Genomic DNA, 13,476 nt, shown 5'->3' on the forward strand with positions numbered 1-13,476 from the left:
GGTTGTTTTGGCTCTCTTCTCCAGGATTTCAAATGAAACGGCAGTCATGAGGCCCAGGAGAAACATAACACAAGTGTCCCGTGTATATTGTATAGAGCTCAGGGAATCCTGCCCTGGGTGTGACCCTGATATTCTTGTATTTTTAACTAGATAGTGTTATGAGGATCCTGGTAAAGGACCCAAGTGCAGACCAGAAATGGAGCACAAAAACAGGGTTTATTAAGTCCTCAAAAATAGACAATGCACAACGGCCAACCACAGGAATAAAAGGTAAAACACAAAAATCCAAAGCTCAGAAGTTACAGGGAACGTGGAACAAAAATATTCTCAAAAAATCAGAACTAGTAAAACACGAAAATCCAAAGCTCAAAAGTTACAGGGAACGTGGAACAAAAATATTCTACAAACAGAACGGCGCAAAGGTAAGCAGCGCAAAACTCTCACAGCGTTTCTCACCAGCCTTACGGGCAGATACTGGCACAATCTGACAAAGACTGAACAGAAGGGAAGAACTTAAATAACAGAGGGAGGCTAATAATGGGCAGGAGACAACGAGGAACTGGGAGGAATCAATCAAGACAATGATTATGTAAATTAACTGAGGGGAGTGGCAGACAGAGGCAGGTGAGGGCGGGGTCAGGACAAGGAAAACAAGAGCACATGGTGAGGCAGACAATCACAGGCAATACAAAGACATACGTTTACCATGAAACATAAATATGAAAAATAATGAATTACAAAAAATCAAGGATAATAAACAATGAAATAAACTCACAAAAACAGATCATGACAGATAGCTTACATTCCATTATATTTGACTGCATATTTAAAATTCAATTTCTTCTTTGCTGTCAGCTAAATGGTTGGAATTTATAGAGCGCCTTTATCCAAAGCGCTGTACAATTGATGCTTCTCATTCACCCATTCATACACACACACCCACACACCAATGGTGATTGGCTGCCATGCAGGGCGCCGACCAGCTCGTCGAACCGACTGCCAGATGACTGCTCTTACTGCCTGAGCCATGTTGCCCCCCAGCTCTGAGAACAGAATGACTACTGGGAAAGGAAAGTGTGTTCCGAACCCGACTTCAATTTTCAGAGAACTTCCAGGAGAACTTGATGAATACTAGCCAGTTTTGTACGAGTTTCGGACGCACTTGATCACATGACCGTTAACTTCCACTCTTGATGTACACACTTACCAGACCACAACTATTCAATTTGAGACCCGGCCATTGACAAAACATTGGGAGTGACAGAGAGAGAGAGAGAGAGAGAGAGAGAGACAGAGAGAGAGGGAGAGAGACACAGAGACAGGGAGAGGGAGAGAGAGAGACACAGACACAGACAGGGAGAGGGAGAGGAAAGAGAGAGACACAGAAAGGGAGAGGGAGAGAGAGACACACAGAGACAGAGAGAGAGAGGGAGACGGAGAACAAGCTCAGCCACTGCTGCCCTAGTCACAGATACAATATTAACTGCACACACACACACACACACACACACACACACAATGCACGGAGACACACACACAGAAGCAGCCCGCACCCAGCTGCACTAGGTCACCAGAGGCTCTTCCTCTTAGCAGACTGCATTTTCTCAGTTTACATCCCCGATGTATCTAGTTCTGGTTCTGGTTGCATCTGGTTCACTGACAGATGCAAACCACTTGTAACCCTGTGATTCCATCTCGTTCCCATGTAGATTCCATCCTATCAAGTCAAAACGTTCTTTTTTGGGCATAGCTCTTTGCCTGGGAGCTTTCACACTTCGTACCTGTGACAGAGGGTTCCTTAAAGAACCAAAAAGGGTTCACCTACGGGGACAAGCCAAATAACTATTTTTCTTTCCAGTGCAGGAGGGAGGGAGAACTTTCAATACCTGGAACTAGCTGATTTCCTGAAATGGTGGAGGACAGGAGGCTCTTCTTTTTTAACACATTTCTGTTATATGAATCTACCACTATGCCTTGCTGGCCTGCGAAGGATCGGCTCCCAATCTACAGCAGGGCTCGCACTAGATTATTTTTATTTTTCTTATCTTGCATGCTTGCTATTTTGGGGGTTCAGGACTGGTTTTTGCCCATCTGCTATGCTTCTGCTAAAGCGTCTTTGAGACAGTCTTCTGTAAAAAGCGGTACACAAGTAAGTGGAGTGCAGTGGGTAGCACTGCCGCCTCACAGCAAGGAGGTCCTGGGTTCGAATCCCTGTCGGCCGGGGCCTCTCTGTGCGGAGTTTGCATGTTCTCCCCGTGTCTGCGTAGGTTTCCTCCGGGTACTCCGGTTTCCTCCCACAGTCCAAAGACATGCTGATTGGAGAGTCTAAATTGCCCGTAGGTATGAGTGTATGAGTGTGTGAGTGAATGGTGTGTGTGCCCTGCGATGGACTGGCGACCTGTCCAGGGTGTATTCCTGCCTTTCGCCCAATGTATGCTGGGATAGGCTCCAGCCCCCCTGCGACCCTGTTCAGGATAAGTGGGTTCAGATAATGGATGGATGGATGGATGGCCTCCATTGTGGTCTCTGTTTGGAGAAAGGAGAGAAAAGTCACTTTTCGTCTGTCTTCCACCTCTGACCAGAGAGCAGGAGTCCAGGGACAGGGTGGTTGAACAGACAATCCTCCTAGGTGTAGACGCTATGTTTTTTTGGAATGTTTTTTCATTCTGTGTTCCAGAGCTCCATTGCTTTCAATGCCCAGTAGTGACGATCGCATCAGCATTATAATGTACAAGTAAGAACGTTCTAATCACTAGTGATGTCACACCTTAAAGGGTTAATTCCCAACTGCAGCCTGGGGCTGTCAATGATAACGTTTCGTACTATTTACCGTTTTTCATTGGAAGAATTATAGATTTCAGAAACGACTAAGCTACTAAGCAACCCACCAACTCTATTTTCCTGATTGCACCTACCGATGATTCTGCGATCAACACGGCTCTCCCTTTAGCTCGTACTGTATGGACGATGAAAAGTTAGTTTGTTCATCCTGTGAACTAGGCAGCGAACACAACGGGCATGATCTCTTTGCAGTGCAGCAAGCTGCGCCAGTACTCATGGTAGGCTCCGACAATCTTCCCAAAATGTTCCACGGGTTTGTTTGCCTGTTATCTGATACTTTAGAAAAAGCCTATTTCCCGTATAATCCATGTTTTGCCCATTATTAATGTGATATTTTGATTTTTAAAATAAACCACATCGAGGATTTGGTACGCAAGGGGCGTAAGTGTCATTTTCTGAATTTTACAGGAGAGCCAAAACAAAATCAAAGAGTCTTTTCCCCATTTATTTCAATGTAGTTAATGATAAGTCATCAAGAGCTTTCTTCTGATAGACGAATATACGTATTTGGCCCAAAATGTCCCACGCGCACCAAACTTTCGAAATATATAAAAATAATTTTAAATTACCCTACACATTATACTCAAAGTATAATTAATAAACGGGTGGTTCGGTGGTTTGGCTAAACCGCCAACCGCATTTCAAAAGTTGTCAGGGTCTTTACTCTAGGAACTGGCAGTAAAATATTCCCGGAGGCTGTGTGGTTTCGTTTCCCGCGAAATGAGTAACTTTGGCATTGTGCCTATGATCGTTCATCAAATAGATTTTTAAAATAAACCAAATCGCGGGTTTGGTACGCAAGAGGCGTAAGTGTCATTTTCAGAATTTTACAGGAAAGCCTATTGTTCAGCCTTGTCCACACGGTCAATCCGTTTTCTAGAGTATTTCTAAACAATGCATGTATAATCACTGGCCCAGGATATGCACACATAAATATGGAGGAAGGGACAGATCTTGACACTTTTTGTTCAAGGAAAAAATATGAGTTAAACCAGCTTCAAACCACTGTGTTGCCAACCACAAATCCCATAGAGATCCATTCAAATCAAAAGAGTTTTAGTATCGCTTGTAGAACAACCTGAAGATACGATATACGGACTCTGATGATGTTGATAGGCCATCAGGAAGACATATCAAGCAAAGGATATGCAAACAAGTAATGCAAAACATGACTATTTTATTTTACCTTGGTTATTTGTCTCGGGCATTGAAATGTATGAAAAGTGAGAAAACGTAAAAAAAATAAAAACCTTTAAAAACACACACATGCATGCACACACACAGACATACATGCATGCACACACACATGCACTCAGACACACGCATACACGCATGTACACACACACTCACAGACAAACACACACACACACACACACACACACAGGCACACACACGCATGCACACACACAGTATCTCACGCACATACACACACACACACAGACACACACAGACACACACTCACACACACAAACACACACAGACACACGCATACACAGATGCACACACACACACACAGTCACTCATGCACACACACACTCACACAGACACACGCATGCACACACACACTCACACAGACACACGCATGCACACAGTCACTCACGCACACACACACATGCACTCATGTAACAGGTTGTGCTTGTTGCCTGTCTGTGTACGTTCCTCTGTGATTTCGTCCAGAGTCAGTGCCTCTGATGTGTATCATTCCAAGAAATCGTTGGCGATACTCAAGGGACCTTGACCATGAAGTTGGAGCGGCATGAAGCTTGCCTCACCTTAAATACGATGAGCCGGCACGTTAAGGTACGACTTACCTTCTGTTTACAGATCTATAAAAAAAGTATGACACGCTTGTGGATGAACACCCCTGAAAAACGCATCTGCCGTTTTCTGTTCCAGAGGCAGGCCCAGCAGACGGAGAGAGAGATAAAAGACAAGTTTGAGAAACTCCATCAGTTTCTGCAGGAGGAAGAGGAGGCCAGGATTGCCGCGCTGAAGGAGGAAGAGGAGCAGAAGAGTCAGATGATGAAGCAGAGGATTGAGAAGATAACGATGGAGATGCCCTTCATCTCAAACACAATCAGCACCATAGGAACCAAGGAACTGCAAGCTGAAGACATCTTCTTCCTGCAGGCATGAATAAATTGATATCAGTGCAATCTGACAGTAATGTTTCACTCATTGTGCAAAAATAAAAATTTAGATCCACGTGAAGTATTAACATAAGAATATAATTTGGCACAGCCGTTGGGCCCTTCAGCAAGGCCCTTAACCCTGCATTGCTCCAGGAGAGGATTGTCTCCTGCTTAGTCTAATCAACTGTACGTCGCTCTGCATAAGAGTGTCTGCGAAATGCCAGTAATATAATATGGTGGTAAAATAAAAGAATAATGTGCCAAATACCCAGTACACCCAAGCAGCACTGATCCCGGGCTTTCCCCCTCAGGATCTGGCAATCGCTGCAGGATCCTCAGAGCTCTGGAATGTTCTCCAGCGTTGTGACCCAGTTAATTAATCGGATGAAGACTTCATTCTCGACACCAGGGCAGGTAAAACATCATTCCTTTTTCTCTCTCAAATATCGCCCCCTGCAGGTGCAAGGTGCAAAGCTGGAAAAACAACTGGCTTAAATTACTCTGGGAATCAAATTCTGCATTACCTTTCATTACAAACGGAAAGCTGAAAAAGCAGTTTCATACACAATATAAACATTGTGACTATAAATGCAAGACTGTTTTTCTTGTTTTGTAGATCCATAATGACACATTGACAAGGTAAGATTGGTGAAATATGTGAGGTTCCATATTTCCTGTCCCTGAACTCCCTGTCTGTGGATTGCTTAATATTAATGGTCTAAATGCATGACTGAATGAGTTGAATGTGGAATTTGTGAATTGTCAGATGCCTACAAGATGTCTTCTGTGAATTTAAAGTGAGAGGCATGGATGAAGACTCAGGGTAAATTCTGAATAAAAGATATACATTTGAGGACGGACTTCCCTCTTTTTGTATATTTCTATTTAAATATCTTGGAATGCTTGGAAAGGACCTGGCAGCCCACAGAAGTTGACTAGATATTATTTTAAATTGTGAATGAGAATTTATTTTACTGCCAAACAGATAAAGAACATTCTCCACATCACCTCAGAGGGCTCACTAACAGATGCAAACCACTGCTAAGACTCAAGAACAGAATGGCCAGATTAGACAAACTTTCTGAGTTCTGGAACAGATTTTTATGGACATAGGTTTGAGTGTAGAGGTGTAAAGGAATTGCTCCTGATCCAATGTCATTATTGATGATGTGACTACTGAGGGAGCAGAATATCTGCTCAGATCCAACAAAATGCCTCCAAACTGTGGGACTCAACCATGAAATAGGAAGCTATAACAGAACTGTCGGAGATACATATTTTAAATAGTTTACATGCAAGTAAAAATAGCTTTTATTAGCTCTGGATCCCTTGAGAAATGTCAACTAAATAGGCTCGTAACTGAAATGTGGAAATGTTTTGTCACATTCTTTTACTCTGCATGTCCTGTTACCTTGAGCTCTCCTGTGTCCTGGTTCCTTGTCTCGTTTCCTGGTTAACGTACCTTGTTACTCTTCCCAAGTCTTCCCAAGTTCGAGTTTAGTTAGTTTGTTTCTCCTGGGCTCAGTGTTAGTACAGGTACAGGGTTGTTGTTCTGTTGTTAGTTTCTTGTGTCCCTTGCCTGCCAACCAGTTCTTTGTGTTGTCCATATTAAATACAATTCTAATTCCCACCTGAGTCTCCTGCACTTGGGTTCACCGGTCTCCCTGTGTTATTCGTGACCTCGTCAGGGGCAACCGAGAACCAAGAATTGCAGTCTCCATGCTAACAGGGCACTCCCTTACTGTGGAAACCACGAGAGTCGCAGCAGTAAGAGGGGCAAGGAGCTGCTCATCTTTGTTACGCTGATGGATGGTGAGGACGGCGATCCTTCTCTCCAACTCCGCAACTTTTTGTGACAGGCCGACACATCCCCAGCACTGTTGGATCCTTTTGCCTGGGTATTCCATGAGCACGTGTCGGAAACTATTATTTGTCTTGTGACTGCGAACAAATGAAAAATGCAAGCTAAAAGAACTAAAAAAAAATAAAGCTCAATACAGAGGGAATTTTTTTTTTTGGGGTGTGACATCTCTTTGAGATACAAGCTGTTCGTGGGCTTCATTCAGGTAGGTAATTCTACACTGTGTTTCTGAGGGAATCCTGAAAGTGTTCTCAGTGCTCTTTTAAAAACACATACTTGATGTGGGAGCCTATGTGGACGTACAGTGGGAGTCAGTGTGGAGTTACCATGGGATCCAGAGTGAAGTTACTGTGGCCGTCAGAGTTGCGTTACTCTGGGAGTCTGTGTGCACTTACCATGGGAGTCAGTGTGAAGTTACTGAGAGAGTCAGAGTGGAGTTACTAAGGGAGTCAGAGTGGAGTTATCTCAAGGAGTTAGTGTAGTGTATCTCACGGAATTAGAGTGGACTTATTGTGGGAACTAGTGTGTTTTAAAAGAGTATATGGAGTTAGAAGCCCTTATTCATTCCAGAGCCTGGTGCTGCAGCACTAAATGTCCTGACACCCATAGAGTGGAGTTTAGTGGAGGGTACAGCAAGCGTACCAGAACCGGTGCGAAGATGGCGACTTGGAGTTTAGGTGTTTAGAAGCTCAGCAAGACCAGGTAGAGCCTTATAGGTAAGTAAAAGGACCTTACACTCTATCCTTGATGCACTACAGGGGATATGTGCTCACAAGCACGTGTGCGGGAAAGAACTCTAGGGGCTGACTTCTGAACCCTGTGAGAGTAAATTTGTGGGCAATCAGCAGAGAATTGTGGTGTAATAAAAGCATGGACTGGCTTCTCTGCATCAGGGAGGGACAGAAATAGGTGGATACAATTTATGTTACAGAGGTGGAAGAACGTTGATTTGATTGATGTGAGCTTTAAAAGAAAGAGCAGAGTTAAAAAGAAGGTAACAGCGTAAAAAGTGGTAGGCAAGACATACACTCAGTGAGCACTTTATTAGGTATTTATTAGACATATTTTTTTTACTTCTACTGCAGTAGCCGATCCACTTACAGTTATGATACGTTGTGTGTTCAGAGATGCTCTTCTGCATACTACTGTTGTAATGTATGTCTATTTTCATTACTGTCGCCTTCCTCTCAGCTTTGACTGGTCTGGCCATTCTCCTCGGACATCTCTCATTAACAAGGTGTTTCTGTCTGCAGAACTTCTGCGTATTGTATTTTTCGTTTGTCCCACCATTCTTTGCAAACTCTAGAGACTCGTGTGAGTGAAAATCAGCAGTTCAGCAGTTTGCAAATGTGTGGATGATTGGATTGCGATACATTTTTTTCATGTATGATATGTATGTGTGTGTGTGTGTGTTTGATGGAATGCAAGGTATAAATTCCAGAACAGGTGGCATGAGAACAAGTTTAACCTGTTGGGTTGTAAGACTCCCAGCAATACTCACAGCTTATTGCTTGCTGGGGAATGTCATACTGGATGTGATTTCTTTACACTTATTACTCATTCAGCTTTCATTTTAAAGTGACTGGACTTTGACATTCTGGCACTCACAGACAAGTAGTCAGGAGCCATGGACGAAGACACCCTCTGCCCCGTGTGTGAAGATGTCGCCTACGACTCGATGCCCCTGTCGTGTGGGCACAGACCGTGCAAAAACTCTCTGACGCAACACTGGAAACAGAGGAATGACCAAGTCTGCCCGCTATGTTGGAAAATGATCTCCGGTGTGCCTCTTCCAAACGTGACCATTAAGAAACGATCCTTACCACGAGACAGAGTACCGGCAAACCAAATCTGTGATCAACACAGTTATCCCCTCAGCTGGTACTGTCTGAAGGACGAGGAGCTGGTTTGTCGGACCTGTGAGCTAGGTAGCAAACACAACGGACATGAGTTCTGTCCAGTGGAGCAAGCGGCACAGGAACGCAAGGTAGGCTACCACACATTTCAGTAATCTGGGTGTTTGAAGTCTTAACTTATAATAAAAATACCCTGATGATCAAATAGGCCCTGGTCCTTATCTTTGTTGCGCAGGTAGCAGTTGAAATTGTACTTCCCTCTAGGGTCTTTCAGCGCACTTATCCCTGGTTATGGGCAAGTACTTTACACTTTGTTGTACGTCACTCTAGATAAGATTGTCTGCCAAATTCCATTAACGTAATGTTTGTGTCATTCCAGTCTATCCTCAGAGCTTCTTTGAAGACCCTGGTGAGGAAGCTGAAAGGTCATAAAAAAGCTTGTGTGGCCATAAATGAGATGGCTCAGCATGTTGAGGTACGATGTATCTTCTATGTTCCGGTCAGATCTACAAACAAATGATGACATGCCCATGGACAAAGAAAAAAAAAAGAAGCCTTTTACCGTTTTTTGTTGCAGAGCCAGGCCCATTGGATGGAGAGAGAAATAAAAGACGAGTTTGAGAAACTCCATCGGATTCTGCGGGAGGAAGAGGAGGCCAGGATCGCCGCGCTGAAGAAGGAAGAGAAGCAGAAGAGTGGGATGCTGAAGGAGAGGATTGAGAAGATAACGATGGAGATGTCTGCTGTTCTAGACACAATCAGCACCATAGAGCAGGAGCTGGAAGCTGCAGACATCTCCTTCCTGCAGGTATGAATAATTTAATATCAGTGCAATCTGGCAGCAATATCTGAAAAACATTTTTAATAAAGAAATTTTAGATATGTGATAGATACAATTTTAAGAGCATTAACATTAAACTTGTTGTCTGAATTAATTACCATAAATGTTTTCAATTATTTGTAATGAACATTTTGAATTACTGAATTATTTGTATTTTTTCCAGAACTATTTGAACACAATTAAAAGGTAAGTGTGAGGGAGCAGGGGCGGGAGACCAAGAGTGACCTGGAAGGGATCACAAAGTTACCAACGATAAGTTGAATAACCACTAAAATAAGCAAGGACCCCTCACGAATGTGGCGCCACTCAGAGAGGAATATAAAACAGAAAACGGGAGAGAGACTCCCTGGCGAACTGCCCACTGAAACAAAACCGTGAAAGTGCAAACTAGCACAAAATCCCCGAAGAAGTGGGCGAGTTTTGTGTGAGAAAATAACTGAAAAAGGGAACCAAACTCCCTGGCGATTTGCCAACTGAAAATCTGACCTGAACTCGAACGGTCAGGAAAAACAAAACGAGATTTGACAGGCAGTCGCGAAAAGGGCTAAACCTTAGTGGCAAACTCTGCCTCTAAACAGAAGCAGACCTAAGCAACAAAAACAGGGAATGTCCTTGGGAACCAACCAGTCAATTAATCAGATTAAGTCCTTCTTCTCTACACCTCACCAGGTAAAACATCCCTTTTTTTCTTTTCTTTTTTTCTCTAAAATATCACTCCCTGCTCTTCCAGATTGCCACCTGCTCTATTATTCTTCTCTATCCCCTACACATTATGCACAAAGTTAGTACTACAAAGCTGCAAAAACAAGTGGCCTGTTGCATAGCAAAGTTATTATATTCAGTCATACATCAATTCCTTTATTCATTCTGGATTCAAATTTGATTTTAGTATTAATTGAAAGGTGAAAAACAGTTTCATATGCAATATAAACATTGGAAAAACTGTTTCTTGTTTTCTAGATCCATAATGCCACAGTGGCAAGGTAAGATCCTTCTCTCCTTTCTATTGCACTAATTCCCAAACTTAGCATTGAGGCAGCACTAACCAACACTAATATTTACACAGGATCTACAGCACACCACTGGAACCTGAGCCAATCACAAACGGTCTAATCAATGTGGCCAAACATCTTGGAAATCTCAACTACAGAATCTGGGAGAAGATGCTGGGGACTCTTCAGTACAGTGAGTACAAGATATTAAATGGTGTGGTTATGAATTATTACATTGAGTATTCATACTGAATATACACTGACTGTGCACATTATTAGGAACATTTTTGCTTTATTTCACCTGCTTCATGCGATTATCTAATTAGCCAATTGTGCGGCAGCAGTGCAATGCATACAGTCATGTAGATTCGGGTCAGGAGCTTCAGTTAATGTTCACATCAACCATCAGGATGGGGAAAAAATGTGATCTAAGTGACTTCAACTGCTGATCTTTCACACACACTAGTCTCAAGAGTTTGCAAAGAATGGTGCAAAAAACCCAGTGAGCAGCAGTTCTGCAGACAGAAATGCCTTGTTAATGAGAGACTTCAGAGGGGAATGGCCAGACTGGTCGAAGCTGACAGGAAGGTGACAGTAAAACAAATAACCATACATTAGTGGTACGCAGAAGAGCATCTCTGAACACACAACACATCATAACTCTAAGTGGATAGGCTACAGCAATAGAAGTCTAAAAAATAAGTCTAATAAATACCTCATAAAGTGCTCACTGAGTGTATATTAAGTTACATTTTTCCCAGCAATACTGCGGCAGGGTCCCAAATGGTTTGATGACATATCAGCCTTAATTTTCTCTCTTTGAGAATTGATACACAGCGAGATGAAAAAGTATTTGCCCCCTGCCTGATTTCCTCTATTCATGCAGATTTGTCACACTGAATGGTTTCAGATCTTGGCAGAAGCCTGGATCAGCACTGACCACAACATACAGGATTCAGGAGTGCAGAGTTGTACCAATTGTGGTTTGCTGATCTGAGACCTCTCTCTCTCTCTCTCTCTCTCTCTCTCTCTCTCTCTCTCTCTCTCTCTCTCTCTCTCTCCAGCTCCTGTGACTCTGGACCCCAACACTGCTGCTCCATGTCTCACTCTGTCTGAGGGACTGACCAGTATGAAGTTCTGTACGGACAACCCTCAGCTCCCCGACAACCCGGAGAGGTTCACCTTCGGAGCCGAGATTTTGGGGTCCCAGTGCTTCCCCTTCGGGAGACACCAGTGGGACGTGGAGGTGGGGGACAACTCCGACTGGGCGGTGGGAGTGGCCAAACAGTCTATCCTGAGGAAGGACCAAACCATTCAGGGTCAAGAGGTGGAGAGAACGGTGGGCATTTCAGCCCTGCAGTTTAGTAACGGACGCTATGCTACCGACATGGGGCCCGTCTCAGTGCAAAGTAAGCCACGGATGGTGCAGGTAGACCTGGACTGGGACAGCGAAAACGTGACCTTTCATGACTCACTCAGTAACCGCCACATCGCTACCATCAAATCAAAATTTACAGAGCCGGTGTTTCCATATTTCTACAGCTCGTGCAAGGAGCAGCCCCTGCAGGTCGCTCCAGAGAAGGTCAGCTTCAGTGTCGGGGCTCCGAAGAAAAATACCTTCTTTCCTTTTCTTTCTCTTTTTCTTATCTTTTTTCTGACCATTTTTTGGCTGACCAGCATACAAAAAAATGCATGAACTGCAGAATGGCTGTTAAGGTGAAATTCTTACGGATCTTATGGGGATCGAACCACCAACCTTGCGGGACCCAGTCATGTACCTTAACCACTACGCTACAGGCCGCAATAGCAGCGGTTGCTGATGGAATGCTACACTGTCTGATTTTCTGAACTATTGTATTGGTGCAGTAACTGGGCTTGTATTTTTGTTGATTTTTGGAATGATGCTCATGCTTTCACAGTTTCATCCTCATAGGAATGGATAGAGGAAAATTATTACATTACTGGCATTTGGCAGACACTCTTATCCAACGGCTGTGCGGATTCTATTGTGGCTACACTGGGATTCGAACCACCAACCTCGCCTGTCCCAGTCATTTACCTTCAGATGTCTTGTTTAGAAACAGTATACTTCACTGTTATATTATTTTCCTGTTAATGAATTGGATGACCATGAATGCAATAAAAAAATTGCTTAGGGCCTTTACTAATTTCAGTGTCAATCTTTCAAATAGTATGTTCAGGCTTAATTTTGGTTGTCTAAATGTGTGACCGAATTAGAATGAGTTGAATGTGGAATTTGTGAATTAACTAAGAAGCAGATGCCTACAAGATGTCTTCTGTGAATTTAAAGTGAGATGCATGGATGAAGGCTGAGGGTAAAATGTCAGCATGTAATTAGTTTGAATAAAAGACATACATTTGAGGATGGACTTCCCTCTTTTTCTATGTTTGTAATTAAATATCTTTCTTGTTGAATGCTTGGAAAAACCTTTCATTTGTTGGAGTTTCACAAATGGAAGAATGCTTATCATGTTTTTTGTCAACTGTCACTCTTATTTACAGTGCAGTCCACAAATATTTGGACAGTGACACATCTTTGGTTGTCTTGGCTCTCTTCTCCAGCACTTTGGATTTCAAATGAAACGGCGGTCCTGAGACCCAGGAGACAACATTATCACATCAGCATTAGAATGGACAAGTCAGAACGTTCTCATCACCTGTGATGTCACACTTTAAAGGGTTCATTCCCAACTGCAGCCTGGGCCTGTCAATGATAACGTTTCGCACCATTTGCCGTTTTTCATTGGAAGAAATCAGAAATCAGATTTCAGGAACGACTAAGCTATTAAGCAACCCACCAACTCTATTTCCCTGATTGCACCTACCGATGATCATACAAAGTGAATTCTGTTGCTTGTAAGGGATGAGATTTCATCAAATGTGTGGGCGATTGGATTGTGATGTTTTCATATACTCTTTGGATTGTGATATG

At 43.2% G+C, this 13,476-nt stretch overlaps 2 protein-coding genes across 2 annotated transcripts; both read left to right on the plus strand.

The window, feature by feature from the left end:
• The first annotated feature begins 4,560 nt into the window (after positions 1-4,560).
• Positions 4,561-6,829, plus strand: LOC133121335 (probable E3 ubiquitin-protein ligase TRIML1). Its single transcript, XM_061230535.1, has 3 exons — positions 4,561-4,641; positions 4,738-4,971; positions 6,662-6,829. The coding sequence occupies exons 1-3, from the start codon at positions 4,582-4,584 to the stop codon at positions 6,827-6,829; spliced, it is 462 nt and encodes a 153-aa protein (XP_061086519.1). The 5' UTR covers positions 4,561-4,581.
• On the plus strand, positions 6,701-12,719 carry LOC133122180 (E3 ubiquitin-protein ligase TRIM35-like). Its single transcript, XM_061231989.1, has 7 exons — positions 6,701-6,785; positions 8,445-8,821; positions 9,070-9,165; positions 9,268-9,498; positions 9,695-10,514; positions 10,598-10,716; positions 11,588-12,719. Exons 2-5 carry the CDS (start codon positions 8,462-8,464, stop codon positions 9,719-9,721), a joined length of 714 nt encoding a protein of 237 aa, XP_061087973.1. The 5' UTR covers positions 6,701-6,785; positions 8,445-8,461; the 3' UTR covers positions 9,722-10,514; positions 10,598-10,716; positions 11,588-12,719.
• Positions 12,720-13,476: the final 757 nt, after the last annotated feature.

This window comes from Conger conger, chromosome 2 (assembly GCF_963514075.1).
Source record: "Conger conger chromosome 2, fConCon1.1, whole genome shotgun sequence".
In the NCBI taxonomy this organism is placed as follows: domain Eukaryota; kingdom Metazoa; phylum Chordata; class Actinopteri; order Anguilliformes; family Congridae; genus Conger; species Conger conger.

Coding starts and splice junctions, on each gene's coding strand:
- LOC133121335 (XM_061230535.1), top strand. CDS start 4,582: ATGAAGTTGGAGCGGCATGAAGCTTGCCTCACCTTAAATACGATGAGC. Junction 4,642..4,737: donor CGATGAGCCGGCACGTTAAG/GTACGACTTACC, acceptor TTTCTGTTCCAG/AGGCAGGCCCAGCAGACGGA. Junction 4,972..6,661: donor AAGACATCTTCTTCCTGCAG/GCATGAATAAAT, acceptor TGACCTCGTCAG/GGGCAACCGAGAACCAAGAA.
- LOC133122180 (XM_061231989.1), top strand. CDS start 8,462: ATGGACGAAGACACCCTCTGCCCCGTGTGTGAAGATGTCGCCTACGAC. Junction 8,822..9,069: donor AAGCGGCACAGGAACGCAAG/GTAGGCTACCAC, acceptor GTGTCATTCCAG/TCTATCCTCAGAGCTTCTTT. Junction 9,166..9,267: donor AGATGGCTCAGCATGTTGAG/GTACGATGTATC, acceptor TTTTTGTTGCAG/AGCCAGGCCCATTGGATGGA.